This window comes from Globicephala melas, chromosome 1 (assembly GCF_963455315.2).
Source record: "Globicephala melas chromosome 1, mGloMel1.2, whole genome shotgun sequence".
Taxonomy (NCBI): Eukaryota; Metazoa; Chordata; class Mammalia; order Artiodactyla; family Delphinidae; genus Globicephala; species Globicephala melas.
In genome coordinates this window covers 25,613,854-25,639,986 of record NC_083314.1, presented here as the reverse complement: position 1 = coordinate 25,639,986, position 26,133 = coordinate 25,613,854, and the positions used below count along the sequence as shown (strand labels likewise).

The 26,133-nt window shown below is 45.5% G+C and overlaps 1 protein-coding gene across 1 annotated transcript in view; it reads left to right on the top strand.

The window, feature by feature from the left end:
* Positions 1-26,133, top strand: part of KIF26B (kinesin family member 26B) — a 500,381-nt gene that overhangs the window by 222,983 nt on the left and 251,265 nt on the right. Inside the window, exon 4 of the mRNA XM_030868518.2 lies at positions 11,484-11,650. Coding sequence (XP_030724378.1) covers positions 11,484-11,650 — 167 coding nt within the window. The remainder of the gene's footprint in view (positions 1-11,483; positions 11,651-26,133) is intronic.

Sequence of the window (26,133 nt, the reverse complement as noted above, 5' to 3'; positions counted from 1 at the left end):
TTTCTAAACGTCCCTGCTTTATATTTGATGATGACTTTAGGCACCACAGAGCACATTCAGTGCATTATCTCATTTCACCCAAGACACAGATTCATGAGTTCCCCTCACTGGGGAAATTAGGGCTAAGAGAGGGGAAATAACTTGGTTGTCATCAACCAAGCCATACCCAGAATTGGATCCTTTTATTCAGTGCAATGCTTACCAAGGGCCTGATGCGTGGCATACCCTTTCCTAGGGACTGGGATTACACTGGCAATTCCATTTGGTTCAGCCTGTCTCCAGTCTGGGCATCTCTCCTTTGTGGCTGTGGTGTGAGCAGAATGAATCCTATAATCTAGAGCCAGCCTCAATGCTGTCAGCTTCCTTGAAGGACTCCAAACAAGGACGAGCCCCTTCCCTGGTGCTGGGAGCCCTGCAGACCTGGCTCTCCTGACTCCTGGGTCAGGGCTCCAGCAGCTGCCAGCCTCGCCCCTTCTTTGTGCGGACTCTCTGTCCACCACCCCAGCATCCTGAGGGCTGTGTGCGTTCATGTGCGTCTGTGTGCGTGCATGCACGTGTGTGTGTGTACACATGCCTTTGTTTGTTAAGTTCCCAACATTGTCCCCTCAGTTTTGCCCAGAAGGCAAGGTTGCTTTTGCATTTAGTGAACTGGCTGTTCTGCAGACCTTGGTGGGTCCCTTACAGCAGAGTATTGTCTCAGGTCCCTCTTGACTTTTTCTCACAAGAGCTCAAGGAAACTATGAGGAAGTAAGGTGCCTACAAGGAATGCACATTTAAAATTCCAGGCCATGAGGCGCTGCCGGTTTTCTTGAAAGTTTTCCAAGTGTTAGCCAAACACAGTGGCGTGCTCTAGGAAGGGACTGCTTCCTAAAGCTGCATGGCCATGTACAGACGAACACAGCAGGTCAGGCATGGATGGAAAGGCCACGATCTGTATTAGAATTAAATGCTACATCAGTTCTGTAATCTAATGTTCAGTTTCTTAATCTTACTGTGTTTTCTCTTGGAAGCATAACTAATAAACCATGCCATCTGTAAACGTTACATGAGCAAGTATTGAGATATTCAGAAATTCTAAGCCCTTTTTTTTCGGAAATTAGAACTATGTTTTGCTTTTTATTGGAAAAGGGTGAGAGAATGGCTCAATTTTGTGACATGGGTCTTTAAACTTCTTCCTTCACACATTTTATCCTCAGGCGCCTCAGGGTTCTACGTGTAGCTGAAGGTCTTGTCTGATACCGGGAAGAGCTAGGACAGGCAGTGGGACTTCAGCCTCTAAGCTTTATTCTGTCTCTCCTGGAAACCATGTGCCTAGGATCGCTTGCCTAATATTCCAGAGAATTCCAGCTCCCTAGCTGTGGCCATCACATGCTCACACTCAAACTGGCTGAAAGGCACTGGTCTCGTCTCCTTTTTAAAAATCTTTTTCTGTAATTTCTTTTTGTTTTTCTCTTTCTTCCCCTTTCTCCTGTTTCCCTCTTTTTTTCTTTATCTCTGTCCCTTGGCCTCTTTGTTTCTTTTTTTTTTTTTTTTTTGCGGTACGCGGGCCTCTCACTGTTGCGGCCTCTCCCGCTGCGGAGCACAGGCTCTGGACGCGCAGGCCCAGTGGCCATGGCTCACAGGCCCAGCCGCTCCGTGGCATGTGGGATCTTCCCGGACCAGGGCACGAACCCGCGTCCCCTGCATCGGCAGGCGGACTCCCAACCACTGCACCACCAGGGAAGCCCTCTTTGTTTCTTGTTTGCCTTTTCTTTTCCCCACTCCAGTCATTTATCTCACCAATATATTGAATGAAGTGTACCCCGAGATACCTTATGTTTTTTTGAATAAAGCTTTGTCTAACCTGTTCATAATTTTTAAAATCAGGTGAAAATAACCTTTATCCCTCAAAACCAAACAAAACTCAAGCAATGCTAACGCAACTAAATTAAGTTTATTTTTATTTGTAGGTATTTGTAATTAATGTATTAATTGATGTATTTATTAGGTATATTCCATATCCAGACACTGTGCTATGGTGGTAATACTGAAGTGAGCAACACCCAGTCCCTCTCCTCACAGGGCTTGCTATCTAGTTGGGCAGAGAGACCAGCGACAGGCAGTTACAAAACAAAACAAATGCTCTGATACAAGGGCAGCCGTGCGGACCATAGGGAGGGGTGGCCCTGAACATCCAGGGTGGGAAGAGTGCTCAGGGCATTCCTGGGGCACTGGCTCTTGGAAGTGTTTGGGGTGGGGTGCGATGGTAACCTTCCCCCAGTAAAAGAGCCGCCCACGTGATTCAGGACATGAAAAAATCCTTTAGTTCTTCCAGGTTCTCGGAGCTGACCTTGGGGCCCAACCCTGATGCCAGGATTGGGTTGATGCTGGTTGCTCTACTCAGTCTGAATTTGCTTAGTTGCAAATGGAAAGTGAGATCGGTTACATCAAGATTCAGACCATTTGATTTTGCTTTCATTTCATCCTAAAAATCACAAAACATTGGATAGAGCAAGCCTGTGTGCATATTGAGAAATGATTCAAATGATCCTTTTCTCTGCTCTTCATCAACTCTTTGGCTGTTAACACATTTTCTGAATGGGGCAGCCACAGTTGAAGAGCCGTACATTCTCTGAATGATGTGATCAGTGCAAGATAAACTCAAGGATGGAAAGAAAGGAAACCTGGCGTCAATACCTCCTCCAGGGTTTTTCCCTTGTGGCAGACAGAGTTAAAGCTATTATTTGGTGACAGTTGTGCCTTGTTCATAGGGTTGCTGTCAGGATTAAATATGGCAGCATATATACAAAGTTGTTAGAACAGACCCTGACTCAAAAACGATAATGAGTACGATGACGCCCTATGAGGATGGCTGAAGTCACTTCTCAACGTTCGCTCAGGCAGAAACTAACCTCATCATGGCAGCTAGACCCCTGGTATCATTGTATGTCTTTGAATGTGTCACTAAACCACCCCACAAAACATACTTGAGCACCAAGTATTAAAAGTATTGTCAGTCAACCTATTTACATGTATCTATAGGAAGAAATACTACAAGCTTGATGGTAAGACTTTATTATTTGTTTTAAGATATTCTTTAAAGGAATATTTGAGCTCTGCCTTGAGCTGCACATCTCAGAACTAATATAGATCAATGGAACAGGATAGAAAACCCAGAGATAAACCCACGCACCTATAGTCAATTAATCTATGACAAAGGAGGCAAAAATATACAATGGAGCAAAGACAATCTCTTCAATAAGTGTTGCTGGGAAAACTAGACAGCTACATGTAAAAGAATGAAATTAGAACACTCCCTAACACCATACACAAAAATAAACTCGAAGTGGATTAAAGAATTAAATGTAAGGCTAGACACTATAAAACTCTTAGAGGAAAATGTAGGCACAACACTCTTTGACATAAATCGCAGCAAGGTCCTTTTCTGACCCACCTCCTAGAGTAATGGAAATAAAAACAAAAATAAACAAATGGGACCTAATGAAACTTAAAAGCTTTTGCACAGCAAAGGATACCATAAACAAGGTGAAAAGACAGCCCTCAGAATGGGAGAAAATATTTGCAAATGAAGCAACTGACGAAAGATTAATCTCCAAAATATACAAACAGCTCATGCAGCTCAATATCAAAAAACAAACAACCCAATCCAAAACTCGGTGGAAGGCCTAAATAGACATTTCTCCAAAGAAGACATACAGATGGCCAACAAACACATGAAAAGATGCCCAACATCACTAATTATTAGAGAAATGCAATTCAAAACTACAGTGAGTAGTTCTGACCTCGCACCAGTCAGAATGGCCATCATCAAAAAATCTACAAACAATAAATGCTGGAGAGGCTGTGGAGAAAAGGGAACCCTCCTGCATTGTTGGTGAGATTGTAAATTGATACAGCCACTGTGGAGAACAGTATGGAGGTTCCTTAAAAAACTAAAACTAGGACTATCATATGACCCAGCAATCCCACTACTGGGCATATACCTTGAGAAAAACATAATTCAAAAAGACACATGCACCCCAATGTTCACTGCAGCACTATTTACAATAGCCAGGACATGGAAGCAACCTAAATGTCCATCGACAGATGAATGGATAAAAAGATGTGCTACATATATACAATGGAATATTACTCAGCCATAAAAAGGAATGAAATTGGGTCATTTGTAGAGATGTGGATGGACCTAGAGACTGTCATACAGAGTAAAGTAAGTCAGAAAGAGAAAAACAAATATCGTATATTAACGCACATATGTGGAATCTGAAAAAATTGGTACAAACGATCTTATTTACAAAGCAGAAATAGAGACACAGACGTAGAGAACAAATGTATGGATACCAAGGGGGAAAAGGGGTGGTGGGATGAATTGGAAGATTGGGATTGACATATATACACGATTGATACTATGTATAAAATAGATAACTAACGAGAACCTACTATATAGCACAGGGGACTCTATTCAATGCTCTGTGGTGACCTAAATGGGAAGAAGGAAATCCAAAAAAGAGGGGATATATATATATATATATATATATATATATATATATATATATATATATATATATGTAGAGCTGATTCACTTTGCTGTCCAGTAGAAACTAACACAATATTGTAAAACAACTATACTCCAATAAAAATTAAAAGCAAAAAAGAAATCTAAGGGAAGAATCCGAAACAGAAATGCAGCTGGCCCTTTGTTGTACCCTGCACCTCAGTCTTTTCTAAAGCATTTGGGTGGCCCTGCCCCTTTACCTTTTAGCAACACAAAGAATAAAAGAAGACAGTCATGTGCACTGAGGGGCCAGATTAAAGCCCTGATAACGGGTATCATGAAACACAGCAGCCTCCTCTGTTTGCTGACTCATCATTCAGGGCGGAACCCTGATGAAGGTGAGGCTGTAAATCCAGGGTGAGGAAAAGGCAGCTCTCCTCGGCCCCGGGAGCACCGGTGTGTGGAATTCTCTGTGGCAAGAGGTCACTGAGTCAAAGCTGTGGATGGATAATTTTATGGCCGCTAATAAAATTTATAGCCAAAGCAAGTTAAGATAATAAGGGTAATCAAACACCCAGCCGTGGGACATAAGAATCCCATCATGGCCCCTTGGTGCTGGCTGTGAGGAGGGGGTAGCTGGACAACACAGGAGGACTATATCTGTGTGACTCAAGGTAGCCGCGGGGTCTCAGAGGTGGTCTGTGCCCCATGGGAGTCACAAGGACTAGGCCAGGCCAGGGACCAGGTTCAAGTTAGGCGGCATTGCCTGTGCTCCGGGGACAGCATGCCAAGGGCTGGAGGGTTAACCGGAGCGTTTAAATGCCTAAAAGTCACAGTGGCATGGGAGAGGAGCCGAACCAACCCAGTTCCAGAACACTAGTTATGGAAAAAATGTTAACTGACTGTTCGGGTGGGACATGGCAGGAATGAGGGAAGCTGAGGAAGGACGGCGTTTGACCTGGTACAGAAATCAAATGAGGTTTAATCCAAGAGCCCAGTTCCGGTGGAGGCTTTCTCCAGCCCCTCCCAGCTTTCCCGTTGCTCCCTCGTCGAGGGCTCTGGCTCACCCCATCTCCTGCAGGCTTCGGGCATAGGCTGGTGGGGTCCTGTCCCTGAGACCCCCCTGCAAACTCACTGTCATAGTCCCTGGAGGACTCGGCCCCCTTCGACACGCAGAGTCCTCATGACTCCCTCTAAAATGACAAAGCAGGTGCAGGCCACCTGGGACAAGCCGAAGGGGATCAACTCTTTGGTGTTGTGGCGTTTCTCTTTTGTTCCTTTTCTTTTTTCTTTATTGTGGTAAAATATACATAACCTAAAATTTCCCCTTTGATGTTTCTGAACAGAGAATCTTTTGTCCCTTAGGTGAGTTTCACATGGAGGTCAAATCTCACCACCTCTGCTTTGTTCCAGGAGAGTGGCCTGTGCACCAGAACAATTTCTAGCCCTTAAGCTACTTATTCAAGCAATTCTAGAACTATTTAGAGCACCTGTTGTGTGCCAGGTATTGCATTAGGAGCTCTGAACTTTCAGATACAACCAGATAATTGACTTTGACCCTGGAGTTGTTATCATGATTATGGGGCTGCATTTTAAAATACGAGGAGTACTGTCCTTACAGCTTTGGTTTCTGTCCAAGTGCTTTTTCTTAGTCCTTTCAGTGAGCGGATCTTGGGCTGTCCCTTTATTTATTTATTTATTTATTTATTTAAATTCTTTGCGGTACGCGGGCCTCGCACTGCAGTGTCCTCTCCCGTTGCGGAGCACAGGCTCCGGACGCGCAGGCTCAGCGGCCATGGCTCACGGGCCCAGCCGCTCCGCGGCATGTGCGATCTTCCCGGACCGGGACACGGACCCGCGTCGCCTGCCTCGGCAGGCGGACTCTCAACCACTGCGCCACCAGGGAAGCCCTGGACTGTCCCTTTAGTCAGCAGTCCCCTGGTGCTCTTTATTCTAAGTTGTTTTTTTTTTAATTGTGGTAAAATGTACGATATAAAATTTACCATTTTAACCATTTTTAATTTACCATTAGTTCTGTAGCATTAAGTATATTCATGTGTGGTGCAATCATCACCGCCATCCATCTCCAGAACTTTCCCATTTCCCAAACTGAAACTAGGTACCCGTTAAACAGTAACTCCCCGTGTCTTCCTCCCTAGGCCTCTGGCAACCACCATTCTACCTTCTGTCTCTATGAATCTAACTACTCCAGGTGCCTCATATAAATGGAATCATACAATCTTTGTCCTTCTGGTTTTTCGTTTGTTTTGTTCTGTTTTTGTTAAAATATCTTTAGATGAGATTAGTGGAAAACACATTTGATTGTTCTAGTTTTCAGTAGCTTTTCTTCAGGCAAAAAGAGCCAGCAGTAGTTAACTTGCTGCAATGTCTGCTGAGACTTCTAAGCAAACACTGTGTATGAGCTCTGGCCCTTTTACAAATCCTGCTTAGGAAAGGTGCTTACTACCACTGCGCACGGCACGGGAGCCACCTTTGCAATGCATCACTTCAGTTCTGGGTAGGTCTGGTTTCCAGATGGAGAACAGACAGGCAGGGTGAGATGAAAGTTGAAATGCGATCAAGTTTGCCCAATCGCTCAGGGGCAGAAAACACTGACACGACAAGAGTGCAGTGGAACCCCTTAGGGAGGGCTGAGGCCAGCACAGACACTGCAGAAGAGGAGATCGTTCTGGCTTCGGAGACGTCACAGTGCTTCCCTCCTGAGTGGGGCATACCTCTTGTTTCTTTGCCTGCCAGGATCGAATGAACATATCTCATAAAATGAAGCATTTTGGTCCCCAGAAGGAGGGGTACAGAGGTAAGAGACACGCGCCCATGGCTGTTCCACGAATCCTCTGTGCTGCTCCGTCCCTGGGTCACAAAGGGCAGCTGCTCCCCAGGGGGATCCTTTAGGGGAGGGGGGGGAAGGGGCCAGATGCTGTTAGAGCCAGCCCCAGAAGTGACTCAAGTGGGGATTGACACATGTTCCTGCAGTGCAAGCGGAAGTGCAAGAAAAGGATGGAAGTGCAAGAAAAGGATGGAAAATTTTCTCTCCCCCCTACTCTCTGATAGGAGCAAAACCCAAATAAGTTAATGGGGGCCTATCTCACTGCAGTGTGATTATTAGAGGAAGATGCTGTTCTGTGTACCGCCACCAGCTTTCTGTTACCCTGTGACTGAAATGCAGGGTCTGCATGATCAGCTGTAACCGTTTATCTTTGGTTTGGGGATGCATTTGTTGATCTTGTCCTTTGCAGATTTGCTTACCTCGTTTAGGCTTTTTGAAATTGTATCCTGCTGTCCTCGTTCCCTAAGAGTGCAACCACTGACAGCATAGACAATACCAAGGGTTGACGTTAGTTGTGTCCAGTCTTTTTCAGGATAACTGTGAGTTAGGCTGTGCTAACACACATCAAAAAATATTTACTGAGCACCACTGTTTGCAAAACATATAAAAATATTAAGTAACAGTGTAAGTAGTAATAACAATAAAGGAGATATCCCCAAACAGTGAGATACAAGTTGCCTAACAGAAAATGCTTTATATGTTATTTTCTGGGATTTGGGGTCATAATGCCATTAAATATAAAGACTGAGTGGGATGCATCTGCTGTCCTTAGAAGTCTCTGCACAGGAAATGGATACTGTTGGTGTTCCCTGCTGCCCCGGCAGAGTCCAAGGGAGGTGGCTTTCTGGGTCAATAATGCCATTTAAGATGAGCCCCCAAGTTGTCACACTCTGGAAGCTCTCAGAGTCCTTCCCATCAGTGGAGAAGTTAAAGGTCAATGGCTTATAGATTGCGATTTGCCATGTGAAAGCAACCTTGGTTGATAACAGCCAAACATCTTTTGTCTTGATTCTGTGGTCGAGATCGTAACTGAATTTCAGATTCGAGATTTCTTTGTGAACAAGTATACGGCTCCTCCTATTGAGGTAGCAGTGCAAAAATGTAAATGTGCTTGAAAGACATGAATCTTGCCTAGGATGACAACGTAGTGAGCGGCTTTATCTGTGAGGTCTGTGAGAGGCAGCTCCCTGTGCACACGAACGGTAGCGGGGACTCCCGTGCGCACTGAAGACCCCACATGGACCAGCACACATGTGTGCAAACACACAGGCGCCCCCCCCCCCCCCGCTCCCTGTGCCTGGTTCCTTTACTGCCATCCCGTGTTTCAGTGACCACTACCCTCGGGATGTGATGTGGTGTTTTGAAAGTCACAGATACTTGTTGCTTTAGTGAAACCATCCGGTGTAACAGAGATGGAGAGCAAACAGCAGGTTTTAATCAGAACTAAAGCAAATGAAATCCTGTGGTGAAAATCTAGTCCCCCTAAAGTTAGTGATTGGGACCCCCTGGCAAGTTTTCAGCTGCTGCTTCTAGACTATGACATACACACATAATCAAGATAACGAATCCTTTCCCCCAGAACTTTGCGCTTTTCAGATGTGTTAGACGAAGAGATTGAGGTGTTTGAATTTTCCCACGAAGAGTCTTGTAGCTTTCACAGTATCGTGAGAGAAAACATTAAGTCAGAAAAGTCTGAAAAGCAGAGGTAAACCATAGTCCTCTACAAAGAAGGCTCTGGATTGCAGACTGTGCAGTGAAGCTAAGGTTTCCGGGAACTCCTGCTGTTTGGGCGTTTTCTCTTACAGTGGATTGCGGGGAGGGGGCCCCTAGAGCCGCCTTGAGGGGACAGTTAAAGCGGGAATGAGGGTTGGACTGGGGGAGGGGAGGGCAGAGTGAAAATGTCACAGAATCCAACAGATCCGGGTTCAGCCTTGGCCCCTGCTCCCTAGATTTTCCCCTGGGGAAGCAGCCCCAGGTTTCTGCCCCTCGGTCTCTTAGAATCCAGCTTCTGCAGGACTGCAGTGAGGGCCCCGGGGGGAACCGACCACGACAGCACACCCCTTAGCCCCATCTCACACACATCTTAGCACATCTCACGTGCTGCCCACCTGGCCTGGGAACCAAGGGTAGGGGCCGCTGCGTGACTGGAGAGGGGCTTGGGGTTCTCGGCGAGCTCATCCCCATGCCCTTTGGAGAAGCCAAGTCTTCCGGGCAGATTCTTACAGAACAGAGCCTTCATTATAGCTAGCAGCAAAAAAGCAGGCCCCTCTTAGAGAGACTTGCTTTTGAAGTGTGGGGAGGCCGCCCGCTGGTAGGAAAGGCCACTGCCCTGAAATAAGATTCGGAACCAGGGGAAGAGTGAATGCTGCTGCGTAGGTGGTCTGCTTCCAAGGAGGGGGTCGCCTAGGGAACACAGGGTTGGGGTAGGTGTTAGTTTTGTCACAAGGATGATCAAGGAGGGTCGGCCGCACGTCGCTCCTGAGACCCCATTCTGGTGTGGAGAGCTGTGGGATGGAGGGAATTCACGGTGAGGTTTGTTTTTGGGACACTGTCCGGGATGGCATCCTGTACCACCGGTGCTTCATAAATGCCATTTCGTGGTGACAACAGTGTGCGTGCCCACGGCCAGGTCCCCGGTTGTTTCAGCCGTCCCCTCCAGCATGCCTCACTCCTCCGGGAGAGCGGTAGCTGGTTGAGGGGAACCCACACCCCACGGGCTGCAGAGGAAGCCCAAAGCGAGGTGACACAGGCCCTCTGCCTGGGAAGCAGCCCCTGCCAGTGCAGGGAACGTCCTCCAGGCCACTGGCTGCTTTTGCCGTTTCCTCTCCCGTTTCTCTGATGTGGGTTGAGTTTCCTTACAACGCATTGAATGAATGAGAATAAGAAAGTGTGTATTGGCAGAATTACAGCTGGATAATGCCAAGGCTTTCCAAGTCAGAGCGTGAATTTAAGCAGAGCAAAGTTTCAAGTCTGTGGGGCTCAAGAGTGATTGCTGTTCTTCTAATAATGAAAAGTACAAATGTTTGATGTTCAAAGGTTAACCAACGGGACTCTTTCACTGGCCTTCTGGGCTGCTCAGCACAGAGTGGAAACTGTTCTGATCTTTGCCTTATCGCACTTGTATTTTCTAGGCAATTAGAAACATTGTCCACTCAGCATTTAAGAGGTTTGAACCAGCTGGAGACCTTTTTTTTTCCCCCCCCCAAACTAAAGTTTCCTTTTTTTTAAAAAAAACTGACAGTTTTTCCCTTTTGCAAGTAGACTGAAGTTTTAAAGTAACAGGCTTTCAAAATAGCACCCTTAGGACTTGCCTGCATAATTATTACATTTGTCATGGGATTAGCACTTTCCCAAAGTATATTTCTATACCAGTATCTTACTTTGCCCAGAAGTGTGGTTCTTCATAGTATATTATGTGCATTTAGGCAAAATAGACCCAGCCCCCATTCACTAGAATTTGCGCTATAAATGCAATTATTGCCAATAAAATGGAAGCCGTTTATCTTAATGAACCAGTAGGAAAATTAAGTCTGTTGAAATGGTCTAAACCTTCCAAGAAAAAAAAAAAAACATTGGTAATTCATGGTGGGCTGTATCTATTTTTATGAGCTTCTCTAAGTCATCTCTTTGCTGACTGCCTACAGCAAACAACAACGATACACAAGTAGTGTTTTGTTTAATTTCTTCTGTTCATTAGCAGGTTCACTTCTCCCTTAAAAAAATGATATCTTTGCCCCTCTTGTCTGTTTGAGAGCCTTTAGGGCCTTCCTAGTAAGAAACCAGCACTAGTTGGTCCTACTGGTCTGGTCTTGGGCTGCAGATAGTGTGGTTAATGGCTTCTGCTTTCCCCTCCAAATGGAGGGGGGGACACAGAAGTAATTGAAACTTACAGTGTCAGGGCATAATTGTATTCCATTATATTTAAGGCAAACGAGGAGGTATTCTAGCTAACATGCAGGAAAACGGCCTTAGAGGAGGCCATGTCGCGTGTCACTGAATGCACATGGGGACGTGTTCCCTCCCAGCCTCACCGCCCCCTGCCCCACACTCTGGCCCCGACCCCAAAACAGAGGCGCTACCAGTGGTAGTCAGGAAATGCCGTGAGCCACAGGTAATGAGCTCGATCTCCGTGTTCCTTGCCAGATCTCCCAGCTGATGACAGAGCCTGGCCGGGAGGGCCTGACAGAGGCGGCGCTGAATCGCTACAATGCAGACAAGCCTTCGGCCTGCAGCGTCCCGGCCTCGCAAGCCTCCTGCGTGGCCAGCGAGACCTCCGCGGGCACCTCGGTGGCCGCGTCCTTCTTCGCCAGGTAAGAGAGGTGTCCAGACCCTCGGTTCTTTCAGGTGAGCCCACCCGGTTGGCCTCTCACGTGGACCAGTTTAGCTAAAACACTGGGAAGAGTTTGGGGCTGTTCTTTGACTTCACTCTTTAAGACAGGGTTTCTCAACCTCAGCCCTTTGACATCTGGGGCCAGGTAACTCTCTGTTTAGGGGGACTGTCCTGTGAGTACAGGATGTCTAGCAGCATCCTTGGCCTCTACTCGCCAGATTCCTGTGGCACCTTCCCCGGTTGTGACAACCCAAAATGTCTCCAGATGTTGCCAAACGTCGCCTGGCTTGAGAACCTCTGCTCTGGGAATACGTGGCTCTAAAGATGGTCTCCACAGGAGGAGGAATTTTGTGGGTGCAGCCCCATGGCTGGTGATTGCAGATATCTCTTCTCACTACAGAAGAGGAACTGCTTAAAATTTAGCTATTAAAGAGACGGCAATTTTCTTCCTCCTTGACAGACTAGCTGGATAGTTGTCAACTAGCCAGCTAATTTCAGAAACTTAAAAAAAAAAACCCTGAGAAACAAAAAAGAAAGGTATTTCAACAATGTTTTCTGCCTAATTTTAGCAACACGGCAGAGACAGGGCAGGAGACATAGGACAGCTGAGCAGGAAGGGGCTTCAGGGATTGTCTGATTTGATCTCCTTATTTTATGAATAAGGAAACTGAGGACCAGGAAAGTTAAACTGTGAGGTAGTTTATAGCAAAGCCAGAAATAGAAACCAGATTCCTCTGGGTTTTCCTCTGTGACTCATTCTTTACTTGATACTTGGAACTTAACCTTAGAAAACTTTTTCTGTACCTAAGATTCGTGAGCTTCTGAGTAAGCAGGGTATAGACTAAATAGCGTGAGATGTGAAATCAGAAGACCCCTTGGGTTTGAGTTCCAGCTCTGCCTCAGGGTCCTCACCTATAAAATGAGGATAATATCTGTTCCTCAGGGTTGCTCTGAAGATTAACATAAGATGATTATAAATTACAAAGTATGTGCTAGACAAATGGTAATTCACTATGGACTTAACGAGCGTGTCAGTAAGAGGGAACGTTGTTTGGCTTTTCCTGTTATCCTTAGCAATGGTAACAGCCAAAGCACAAATCTGAGGAAGGGGCTCTGATTAGGAAAGGAGCAAGTTAGAGGAGGAACAGAGGCTGACATCCTGGATTAAGACACAATAAAGGCAGCACACGGGACTTGTTGGAAGACTGGCTTTGAGGTTCTGGTTGTACCTTGGTGCCGTGTTTATTGTCCTGTGAACAACTGGGCCAACTTGAATGTATGGGAAGTAACAGGAAATATGTATGTAGTGGCCACCTGACAACAGAGGCCATCGTGTTAGCTCTGTGTGTTCGTGAATTTCTGTGTTGTCTGGGACCACTGAGAAAGCTTACTGGGAGGTCATGTCCATGCCACTCGAGGAGAGAATAAACAGATGGAACAGAATATGAGGGAATGCCACAAGCACAGAAGATCCCGGGACATAGGTAGGCTATTAGAGCATGTCTACAGGAGGGTGATTAAAGTGGTGAGGAACTAGGAGGCCAAGTCCTAGCAGGCTTAGTCTGGAGAAGAGAGCCCTCAGCTGTCTCTTGGGCCATCATGTAAAAGAGGGATTTGGATGGTTGTATAGAAAACCCGAGTATGGGGGCCAAGGCTGAATAAAACCTCATGATGAAAGAGAGAGATCTCCCAGCTCAGAATGAAGGAGAACTTGCTCACAATTCAAACTGCCCCAAGAGACGGTGAGGTCCCCATCACCGAGGGAGATCAAGCTTGCATTGGGTGACTACCTGGCTTCATTGCCGGAGAGAACATTCAGTGCTCAGATGGGGGTTGATCTCCTGAAATGTCCAGAGATTTTTACAGACTGACTGACTCATAAAAAAAACCCAGAAAAAGGAGTTGAAGCAGGAAGAAATAAGAAGTGCTATGATCCCTGATGGACAGTGTTTTGGGAGAATAGCGTTCCCTGCTGGGGGGAAACCAACAGTGTCATCCGAGTCAGGGAGAGGATGTCGAGATGGGATAGACCAGGAAGGCCTGAGTGCTGGACAAAAGGTGTATGGAGACCAGCTTTCACGTGGGTCAGAGAAGAATTTACAAACAAGTGAACAAACACCAGGGAAAAGAATGGCGAATGACTGGCAAAGACAGTCTTCCTGAGAGTTTTGCTTGTACACCAAGGGGTAGAATGGAAACACCAGGGTGGACCCACCTGAATGGGCCAGTGATGTTGGTTGGACGAGGCCCTGCGGATGATGTTAGCGATAAACAAAGAACCCCTGAATTCAGAATTGCAAGGGCTTGTGGTATGAGCTTTCAAAGAGCTAGAAAGGATTCAGAGGGCTACCTGAATACTTGTCATTGCTTTGTGGTGAATGCTGACAGCACCTGGAGCTTAGTGGGTTAAGGCATTAAAAGTACATGGTTTGGGGCTTCCCTGGTGGCGCAGCGGTTGAGAGTCCGCCTGCCGATGCAGGGGACACGGGTTCATACCGCGGTCCGCGAAGATCCCACATGCCGCGGAGCGGCTGTGCCCGTGAGCCATGGCCGCTGAGCCTGCGCGTCCGGAGCCTGTGCTCCACAATGGGAGAGGCCACAACAGTGAGAGGCCCGCGTACCACAAAAAAAAAACAAAAAGAAAAAAACTACATGGTTTGTGTTTAGAGCATTTACAGTGTAGAGTGAGGGGTGAAGTACCATGAGAAAAAGAATAATTCTTTAAAAACACACACACACACACATATATATATATACATATATATATATATATATATATATGGACACAGGGAGGGGGAAGTGTAAGCTGGGACGAAGTAAGAGAGAGGCATGGACATATATACACTCCCAAATGTAAAATAGATAGCTAGTGGGAAGCAGCCGCATAGCACAGGGTGATCAGCTCGGTGCTTTGTGACCACCTAGAGGGGTGGGATAGGGAGGATGGGAGGGAGACGCAAGAGGGAGGGGATATGGGGATATATGTATATGTATAGCTGATTCACTTTGTTATACGGCAGAAACTAACACACCATTGCAAAGAAATTATACTCCAATAAAGATGTTTAAAAAAAAAGTCAAAAAAATAAAGTTCTGAAAAATTTGAAAAAAAACCCATATATATATATTTAAAGAATTATATATGTATATTAGAGACTGAATATATATATATATTCACCCCCCCACACTCATTACGCGGTTTGCCCCGCTGCTCTTGTCCATAGTGGTTGGGCTGTCACGCCTCCCAGAGAGGGTGGCAGCATACTGACAACCTCCCTGTCATGGACGGGGACTGAGAGCAAAGTCGGGTGATCTGCTCAAGGTCCGCACTCTCAAGAGAGAACCAGGGTTGTCCCTCACCTCTGTGGGTCCCCAAAGGCCCCCCTGAGAAGTCATAAGCAGCCCCGTTACGTTGTCAGACAGTAAACTGAGGTCGCGTCAGAGGAGCTTTCTGTTTCAGCTCAAGCAAAGCTGTGTGAGGTGATGGTAGGCGTGGCTTTTAAGAAGGGTGGAATCTGGATCTGTTGCTGGGGCCAAAATTGGAAACACATTAGCGGTTATGGTTTTCGTGGAAGGATAGGAGAGTCGTTCCACATAGGAACTTGGGGGCAGGGTCAGCCCCTCAGATCTGTGTTCACTTTTGAACTCGTGCTGCTTGACTGTGTGATTGAAATACATCCGTGAGTCTGCAGGGCTCTGGACTCTACATAGCTCCAAGTGAGGACAGGCTGGCCAGCCCTCAAGAGCTGTGCTGGGCGTCATTTCATTGCAGATAGGAGCAGCACCACTTGCCAAATTTGTGGCCAACGTGGCTGACATCTACTGAACACTCAGTGTGTATCACTCACTGCACTAAGCGCTTCATATGCAGAACCTCCCTTAATCCTCAGAGTAACCCTGGGACGTAGATCCTGCCATTTTCCCTGTTTGATGGATAGAGAAAGAGGTGTCCTGAGTCAAGTCACCAGCCCAAGGCTACACAGCTGGGAAGTGGCAGGGTGGGGAGTCCATTCTCATTTCCTGTCACCTGTGAGCCTTGTTGCTGTTCTCTGTGCTAAGCAGGCTTTTTCCATCATAATCGCTGATAAAACCCACGAAGTAAGGGGGCCCTGCAATCAGTTTGAGAAGATAAGCAGAACAGCGACAAAACCCTGATTTGTTGAGGGCTGCAGGTGTCCACTTTTCTCTGTGATACAGGCCTTTCTTTTAAAGTGTTTACTTTTCAGAGCTATGGGTAGAGGTCTGGGTGGATCTTGTTGCATTTCAGATTCAACAGCTATAAAATAAAAATTCCAGTTCTGAATAAGCAGTGATACTTTGGACCAGGGCTACCCCCAGTGTGGTTTGTGGACAGCACACACTTACTGGTCTGTGATAAGTGTGGAAATTCAGAGGAAGCATTTAGAAACTTCTGTAGCAAGTTGACAGAGTAAGTTTATGCCTATTGAATCTAAAAATTAAAAAGTAGGTCTTATAGTTTGAATGTAATTAGAAATAAAAGCAAAAAAGTGATTCCTTCACCACAGATAATTTGAGAAGTGCTGCTTTAGAAAATGTTAAAGCCCAAATTGCTTTTCTTCTACATATCTTTTGCCAGAATTTCTTTATTTAATTAATTAATTTATTTGGCTGTGCCAGGTCTTAGTTGGGGCATGTGGGTTCTAGTTCCCTGACCAGGGATCGAACCCAGGCCCCCTGCATCGGGAGCGTGGAGTCTTAACCACTGGACCACCAGCGAAGTCCCTCCCTCTTTATTTCTTTAAATATCAGCATTTTGGTGGACTGCCTTTGCTTCAGAATTTCAGTACTCTGCTTTTGGAAAAACACTTTTTTGTTCCCCTTTGGAAAAAAGTAGTAACAGTGAAATAGTAACAGTAATACTAAAAATATTAATAGTAATCTTAACCAAAAAAAGAGATTGGCATAACTGACCATCAAGTTGGTTATTTATCATGCTTTGAACTTTTCAAATGAGGGAATCTCCTTTGTGTGATTCCCATGTTAATATTAAGTGTTGAAGTCAGGTGTCATTAGATTTCCCATTTGTTGACTATTCACTTTGAATAAAGATTTACTTTTAAAAAAACTGTCATGATCTTGTTTTTTCAGTTTTATTGATATATAACTGACATATATTACTGTATAAGTTTAAGGCATACAGCATAATGATCTGATTTACGTGTATTGTGAAATGATTACCACAATAGGTTTACCCAACATCCATCATCTCATACAGAAACAGATACCAAAAAAAAAAAAGAAAAGAAAAAAAATTTTTTTTCCTTGTGATAAGAACTCTTCGGATCTACGCTCTTAACAGCTTTCAAACATACCGTACAGCAGTGTTAACTTGAGAACTGAATGAAGGTGGTCCAAAGGTACAAACTTCCAGTTATAAGATAAATAAGTACCAGGGATATAATGTACAATATGATGACTATAGTTGAGATTGACTTAATCATGTCCTTTGTGCTTTAAAGTATGAAGTGCGTGAAACCCTATGAAAATTCTTGGGTGAATCCTCAGCTCTGTAGGTTGAGGGGGTAGAATCCTCATTTGAATTTGAAGAGCTGTGAACAAATCCTGGATTACGTGTAGAATTGCCTGGAGCTCTGGGAAATAAAGTGAATCTTCCAGGTGATCTCCTATCTTCGCATTGATGGTCTTTCCCAAATAACCTTACTGATAATCGTACTGTTGTCGTCTTAATCCATGGAGAAAATGAGCTTCTGGCGGATTTTAATCTACATTCAGAGCACGTATGGGAAAAAATAGTGAAAATTGCCAGCGATCACATGAGCTTTGCAAAGGCAAGTTCAAGTTTGGCAGAACTGGTGCTGCCATCTCTGTGGAGTTGGTGAACACATGGGTTTTCAGTTCTGTCTTCAGACGCCACTTCTTATTGTAATGTTATTTCTTTACAGCTTTTACATTTAGTTCACAACCTTTGTAAGACCATAACTTTTTACCAAATTCAAATGAAATTTTCAAGGAAAATTATATAAAGGTCATTTTTCATTATTATTTTTTCATTTCTCTATTTTCTTAATGTAAATAAATGCCTTTAAATCTGTTTTCATGGGTTTTGATTACTTCAGATTACTCAACGCCTTCAAATCCTTACTGTCTGTCCATTTGCTCCTCATTGGATCCGTCACATTAGTTAGAGCTTCTCCCTCTCTTTTTCCTCTGTTCTTTTTTTTTTTTTTCCAGTAACGGGGTTATTTTTTATTTACTGACTCTCTTCTTGAAGATTCTGACCTTTACACAATTTTCCGTTGTTGATTAAAAATACACAGCTCCCGGGTTTGGAATTTTCTGCATAAATTTTGATGTTCACCTCAATATTGGGTTGCCCTGAGACTGATTTTGTGCGGTCCACTTGCTCTGTTTTCTCTCTCTCTCGCTTGGCAAGCTGTCCCTCATTTCCTTCTGCTAACTTTTTGCCTTTTGCCTAAACTCATCTTTTTCTTAGGGATGTTATTATATTTCTGACTATCTCCACCTCTTGTGCAATTTCTTCCACCTTTGTTATTAGACCGCTGCTTGTATCACCTGACGGCCATCTCCAAGCCCCTGTTTTGCTGTTGACTCTTAGGACTGATTTAACCAGCATCCCTCTGAGGCCAGAGGTTGCTGTGACATTAAACCAAGACCAGCTCGGGTCCAGAATCAGGGGCTTAGCTGAGCTGAGAGGGCCAACTCCCGGCTCCGAGGCCCTGCCCTCAGACGGGTCCCTCCGTTCATCAGCCTTCTTGTGGGACCTGCTCCTGAGTGCTCTGTACTCACGTGCTGCTATACACACAGCTCCCACTGCCACAGAGAAGGTCCTCCTTAAAAGCCATTTCCGCACTCTCACTGACAGCCAACTCAAATAGTGCCTTTCGCTGGTCACAGCAGATGCTTCTCGTATATAATCTTGCACAGCGAAGGCTTTCTTTAGTCCCTGGGCGTGCTGACACATAACAGTAGTAGTTGGTTATTTGAGAGGAGCCTATTAAGTCAAAGAAGGATGGAGTGTGAAACTGTTCACGGTTCTTTTGTTCTTCCATCAGGTACAGTTCCCTTAGGGATGCTCACATCTTCCCATTATAAATACACCAGCAATTATTACCAGAGAAGAACTCTCCTAAACACACCACAGTTGGTCTCAGGTGATTTAGGGGGAGAAATGTGGAGCTGGGTGCACAGATCCAACTCTTAATTTGCTGATTCTCTGTGGAGAGATGGGGCAGACTTTCTGCCTCCAGTTTTACAGATTGGAAGTTAATTTCCAGCGCCATGTGTGTTACAGCAGAATGATATCTCTACAAAACAAAACAAAAAACGCTAGGAGCTTTGAGGAGCTCATACTGTGGAATTTCTCTTATATGATTATTGTATTTTTCCTGTTTTGTTTGCATCCAAGTCTGCACCTTTGTCTCCTACTCCTTCTAGGGTCTCATTCTGACTTAGGGTCTATCCCTTTCCCCTTTTCTCCCATTACTCTCCACCTTCCCCACACCACCTCCCTGTCTGCCTCTTCCATGGCTCCCACGGAAGTGGGGCTGCCGTTGAACCTTGTAGGGAACACCTGTGGTCAGGGCCGACATGCATAATTGTGCCATTTGCTGTTTGGCCAAAACTCTATTGGTTGAGCTGAGACGCCTCCCACTGGGCTCCATCTATCCAAAGGGACGTCTTTTTCTCAGCTGCCCAAAGGCACTGTCTGGGCTCGTGTCTCCCCTGGGGGCAGCGATCTTTGAAGGCCTGAAGTGGAAACCAAATCCCTACCCTCTGGATTTCTTGTTTACTTATTCCTGGCAAGTCATAGCTTTACTTTTCTTAGAAAAGACTCCATGGACTTCTCAGAAAAGAAGGGACTGTTGCTCATGTATATTGATGCAGTGAATGTTTAGGAATCGTAACTATACGAATATAGTTTCGCTTGAACACACATCAGTTGCAATATGAAAGGAAAATACTAAAAAGGAGCCAAATGTATATTTCGTGCTGTCAGATTTCAGGGGCCGCAGGAAATAGTTTCAGGTGTTGCTGCATGAAGAAGTAAACCCTTGATTGTTTATGAAAGACAGAGAAAGCACTGAAGAAAAAGTGGCCATAATTCAATGTCTACACTATGATCCTTTGTGTTCAAAACAAAATCCTAAAACACTTTAAATATACGACCCTAACAGCCAGTACCCTACCCCGGCAACCCCAAAACCCCTGTTTTGGGGTGTGCAGACCATAATAGAAATGGCACTCATGGCTTGGCCCACGCCATTCTGAATTGGTGATCTCTGCTAAAGAAAATGGTCAGTGTTTGCTGCCCCATTCCCATCTCCCGCTGCAGGGAATGTGTAAGATAGCGCATTTTCCAACTTAAGTCCTTCGTGTGACGGATGGCCAGTTGGGGCGCTGGCAATCAGCTCACAACATCTGGGACTTATTTGTACAGCTTTGCCTCAGTTGAAAACCCAGTTCTTGGCTTGGTGTGGATGTTTGAAGGCAAAGCAATTCCGCTGAGCCTTAAGGATCCCGGTGATTCTTGTCAAATATTCTCAGGGTTAGGCATTCTGGTTCTTACTGAACAATTTTAATGTCCTTTTTACTGATGCAGGGGTGAGGGGAGGGGAAGAAGAGTACTGGATAAAGCAAAGAGAAGGATGGGGTGGCTTGTGGCTGCATCCACAGCCTGCCACTGACATTCTGACTTTAGGCAAGTAACTTAAACCTCGCGAAGCCTCAGTTTCTCCTGTTAAACAGAGATCATCGTATCTACTTCATAGGATTATAGTGAGGATTAAATGAAAATGTGATAGTTGTTTGTAAACATCATCTAAGTCCTAGAGATGACGTTAAGATGGCATTTGCTATGAAAAGGATGGAATTCTACCCTCAGTGGGAAATCCAATGAATTCCCAACATTCCCTTTAGAGTGGGTGACTTGTGTTGTGCGTACCTTTACGGTGTGTTTACATGCCGCTTTGTAATCCGGCCTAATGACCACCTAGGACCTCCATGGCAATTGTAAAGATCAGGCATCACGCCTCGGAGAGCAAAACTGCCATCGTCGGGGGCCGAAGATCACAGCTGCCTCTTGAAGCCTTACCTGGAAAGAACCAGGTTGTCACTGGTGATTGAAAACATCAGTGACCAGCAGAGAGAGAAACTCTGCCCGCTCCTGTGGAGCTCCAGTTAGCTGACTACACACTTGTAAATCTTTTGAAGGGTTTCTTTTTGTAGTTTTATAGCCCTAGAAAAACTCTCAAACAGTAAGAAAGAAAACAAAAGGAAGAAAAGGAGGAGCCATTAAGAATTCTATGACCATATAGCTTGGTGGTGACTGCAGTGTGCGAGCTGGAAGTCTGCCGTGACACTGACAGTGAAAATGAATCACAACAGTAAATAAAATAGAAGTAAAAGAGGGAAATATTCACTCTCTTTGTTAATACCTTCATCATTTGAATTGGGGGCTGAAGAGGGAAGATATGGTGGCACGGAGTCGATTCATAAAGAACACTAGGGCTTCCCTGGTGGCGCAGTGGTTGAGAGTCCGCCTGCCGATGCGGGGGACACGGGTTCGTGCCCCAGTCCGGGAGGATCCCACATGCCGCGGAGCGGCTGGGCCCGTGAGCCATGGCCGCTGAGCCTGTGCGTCCGGATTCTGTGCTCTGCAATGGGAGAGGCCACAACAGTGAGAGGCCCGTGTACCGCAAAAAAAACCCCAAAAAGAACAATGGAATGACCTGTGTCCTGAATGAGAAGATGGATGGAGAAAGGATACAATTTTATCTACTATATATTTGATAAAATGTTTCCTTGAGTGCACTTCTGCCCCTGCCCTGTTGCAATACCTCTGTAACTTGTTCCTTTCTTCAGTACTTACTCATTTAAAATTAATAGCCTACATTTATTGAGGGTTTCCTATGTGCCACACGCTACTCTGAGTTCTTTACACGAGTTTAAACTTCAGAAGCCCCCATGAGCTGGCCCTCTTATCATCCCATTGTTTAGATGTGGACACCGAAGCGCAGATGGGTGAGGTAACTCGATCATGGTCAGACCGCTAGAAGGAGATGAGTAGGTGCTTGGGCCAGGCCACCCGATTCCAGAGCTCGGGAGCCAGAATGTAAGCTCCGTAAGGGGAGAGATATTTGTCTCTTTATTCTTGGCCGAACCCCTAGTGCCTGAAAGAGGAAATGTTTGTTGAATGGATGAACAAATGCTCTTAGCTACTGAGGCAGGAGATAGGTGGGCTCCAGGTTAGGCATTTACAATCGGCCTCCTGTTTGCACTTGGAACTAGAAATAACAACAGGAACAGGGTAAATACCCAAGCTTTGTCTCCTGAGGACGCTTTAAGATAACAGTCCTGGCAGGAACAGAGAGGGACTAAGCCTTCTTTGAATAAAGGATCAGGAGGTCATATATTCCCCAACCGTGGGGCAAGGGAGACACTGCACATGTGCAGAAAGCCTCCTTGGGGGTCAAAAAGGAGGGGGCACCTCCCCAGAATAGGAGATGCCAAGGCCGTCCCCTAGGCCTCTGGCCTGGAATCCATCTTGGAAAAAAGCTGCACATGCATGTTAGAGAGGGTCCTCAGGCAGATCAGGTGTGGAAAAAGAAACCAGATAATTGGCCAAAGGTAAACAAAGACCCGGAAGAACTGCCCTATATGGATGACTTCACTGCCCCTTTACTGCCTCCTCATTAGGGAGGACGTCCGCACCCTTGCTCTCCGGGTGTGCATCTCTGCCTTGCTTCTGTCTTAAGTAAACAAACTGTTTCTCTGTGTGCTCTCCCCCTTGTGCTGTGTCTCTGATAATGAGCTTTGTACCTGTTTTTACAGTTTTTGCCTCCTTGAGAAATGCATTTTTCAATGGGGGCAAGGACCAGGGGGATTTTGCTTCTAGCCTCTACCCACTGGTGGACCAGCGGCTAGGATTCCTCATTTTCAGCCAGGCTACCCAAGTCCAATTCCTGGGCAGGAAACTAAGATCTCACTTCAAGTCACCGCTCTCAATGCTGCCTCTCCGAGATCACTACTATGCTCTCCTGCCTCCAAACTCAAAACGGGTTGTGATGGGTGGGCATTCATGAAGTCTCAACACAAGGATGATCAGCGAGACCATAGTAGAGAAGGAATGCAGAGCACACCACTGAAGACATAAGGGAGAAACATTTTGACCAACTACTCTATTCCTCTAATTTTGTTAGTTACTAAAATATTGCTTCCTGTCTCACTCAGAGTAAAAGTTAAAGGTTTTCCAGTGGCTTGCCAGGGTCTCTCTACAATCTGCCCAACACGCTCCGCTATCACTCTCCCTCTTGTTTGCTCTGACCCAGGCACACTGACCTCCTTGCTTTTCCTCAGAAAGCGCCAAGACCATTCCTTCCTCACAGACTTTGCTCTTTCTGTTTCCTCTGCTCTTTCTCCAGGTATCTGCTTGGCTCGACCCTTCCTTCCTTCAGATCTTTGCTCAAATGCCACTTAATGGCAAGGCCTTCCCTGACCTCCCTACTTAATATTACAGCTATTCTGGCTCTGCATCCCTCTTCCCACCTAATACCTGTTGTCTTATGAATATCTGTTGAATGAATGAATCTCAGACTCAAAGGGAGATGGGCAGCTAAGCGTCCAGGTTGTCTTCCACTGAATTTCTTTTGAGAAGCTTACATTTTTTTCCCACTAAATTCAAACTACCTGCTTAGGAATTAAATTATTCTCTTAAATCTAGGATGTTTAGGGGAGATAACATCGTCACAAAGCATGGAAAAAGGCGTTGTTGGGAAATTGAGATTCATATTAAAATATAAGTACCCGGTTGTCTTTTCAAGAGGAGGATGTGTAGAGACGGGACCAGAGGTGCTGCCTGGGACAGGAAACCGAAGAAAGAGTTAAAGCACAGGAAAGACTTATGAGTTGTAGGTCTAGCACAATGAAGCAGGGCTCTCCATCTTTTCTCCTGTCTCATTGAAAAGCTGTCTTTTCCTCCCTTGAATAAACCTCTTTGCTTTCTGTCCTGCGCTTTGATTTATTATTTTAATTCTATAGCTGTCTTAGTGAAGTATGTAAAGCATTTGGGGATAAAATCATGTGGAAGACATTACAGAAACTAAAGATGTATTATCTTATGTGGTATGGGGTAGACGCTCGGTGTGCTGAGGAATCCTATCCTAGATGAAAACACAGATCGTGTCTGTGGCATTGTGTATTGACTAAGAAACTGACTCCTCATTGAGGGTATAGGAGGGCGGAATTTAGGGAGTACTGTTATAATAATTTGGTGGGAAATAGGTAAAACTGAAGCATAAAGAGATCTCACTGAAGTGTCTGCTTTTCATAAGTGAGAGATGTCCCTGAAGGTGGGATTTTTATTTTCTTGCCTCTGAAGTGGACATAATGACTTTTTCTTTTCCTTCTGTCTGATTACTAAGGTGTAGATTTCAAGAGAACAGGAGCTGTGTCTAATCCCCTTATTGCATCTAGCACTGCCTGGTACAGAGTAGGAGCTCAGTACATGAATGTTGAAAGAATGAATCAACCATGCTTGAAAACTTAGGTCTGTCCTGCTTCTCACAAGAATGAAATACTTAAAAGAAACTGTGGGATTATGTAGCCTCAGAGATATCATCATTCCAAGTACTAGTATTAATGATAAAAATAATTCTGATAGATAAAAAAATAAATGGAATATTTTCCATGATTGATTTCCACACAGTTAGATTCAGCAGGACACTATTTCTAATAATCATCTTTTTATTTAGCTGGTACAAGAATGATTTTAGCATCACACTGTAATTAGATGCCTTTCCTGGCATTTGGTGTGCTTGTTGTTCATGAAGTACCCTGGAATTCGGGAAATATAATTTCACGAGCCTAGATCATAACAGACTGTGTCATTTTCTTGGCATCCTCAAAACCAAAGCCTTAAGAGTCCATAGTTTGTCCTTTTAAACTCTAGCAAAGGAAAGCAAGGGCCTTGGCAGTGACAAAGAAAGAGAAATTCTCTTGGAGTCTGTAAAGTGATCGGCACCAGGCAAGCCAGTTGAAATAAAAAAATGAGAAAATGTAAACCATCACTCAAAACTTATTTCCGGTCTTTTAGGTGCTTCAAAAAATAATCGTGATTCCTTTTTCTGAAATAAATCTTCATCTATTATTGTACCTGCCTAAAGTGGCAAGGTGGCACTTGGGGGGAAAGCAGAATACCCCTGAACAGAATTTTAGGGGCACTTTCTAGTGATTAAAAAAAAAGCTAAACAGTCTTACATCACTAATATATGCTCTCACCACCCACAAGTGTTTAAAAATCAAAATAAGACCTTGTTTCCACCCTTGAGGAGTTCCAAGCATCAGGTTAAAATTGAGAGAGGTGAACTTCCCTGGTGGCGCAGTGGTTGGGAATCCGCCCGCCAGTGCAGGGGACACAGGTTCGAGCCCTGGTCCGGGAAGATCCCACATGCCGCAGAGCAACTAAGCCCGTGCGCCAGAATTACCGAAGCCCGTGCGCCTAGAGCCCGCGCACCGCAACGAAGAGTAACCCCCGCGCGCATGTGCTCCCCGGCCGTGGGGTCTGAGTTGCCTCGGTACAGCTTTCAGACCGCTGGGAGTCTGGGCTGCTACCCTGCGTGACTCCTCCCTCGGCTTTCCCCGCTGTCCGCCCCTCTCGGCTTCGCGATGCAAGTGGTCCGGGCCTTTGAGCCTGCAGGAAGTGGACGAGAGGCCACAGCACGCGCTGCAGGTCAAATACGGCGGGGCGGAGCTTGACGAGCTGGGCAGAGTGCTGACACCCACCCAGGAGCAGTGGCACGGTGCTCTCCGATTATGTGGGCTTTGGGCCTCCCAAGGGCACAGGCCTTCACCGCTACGCCTGGCTAGTTTACGAGCAGGACAGGCCACTGAAGTGAGATGAGCCCATTCTCAGCAACCGATCTGCAGAGGAGCGTGGCAAATTCAAGGGGGCGAATTTCCGCAAAAAGTACGAGCTCGGGGCTCCGGTGGCCGGCGCGTGTTACCAGGCCGAATGGGATGACTATGTGCCCAAACTGTATGAGCAGCTGTCTGGGAAGTAGAGGAAAGCCAGGAGATGGACACGGTCCCAGAGTTCCCAAGCAGTGTTTCAGTTTAGTGATGCATGTAGATTTCTCCCCTTCCCCCTGCCTGAGCCCTGAGCGGTCAGATTTAGGTTTAGGGTGACTCTTCCTTCTGCCTGTCCTCTTTAATTCTAGGGGGTTTACGTTTTGATCAAATTTGAACTCCGTTTTGGTGAGGGATATTTTGGTACTGGGATGGGGTCATCAAAATGTTAATATAAGAATAACAACCCAGACGTTAAAGAAGAAAAAAATTCTGGTAAAAAGACCAGGTCTGCAGTATTAGAACAGAGTATCAAAGAATCTTTAAGGGAGGTTGAAAAAAAAGAAAAGGTTGATTGCCTCTGCCTTTGTGAGCCCGAGCCCAGGATTGTCTGTGACG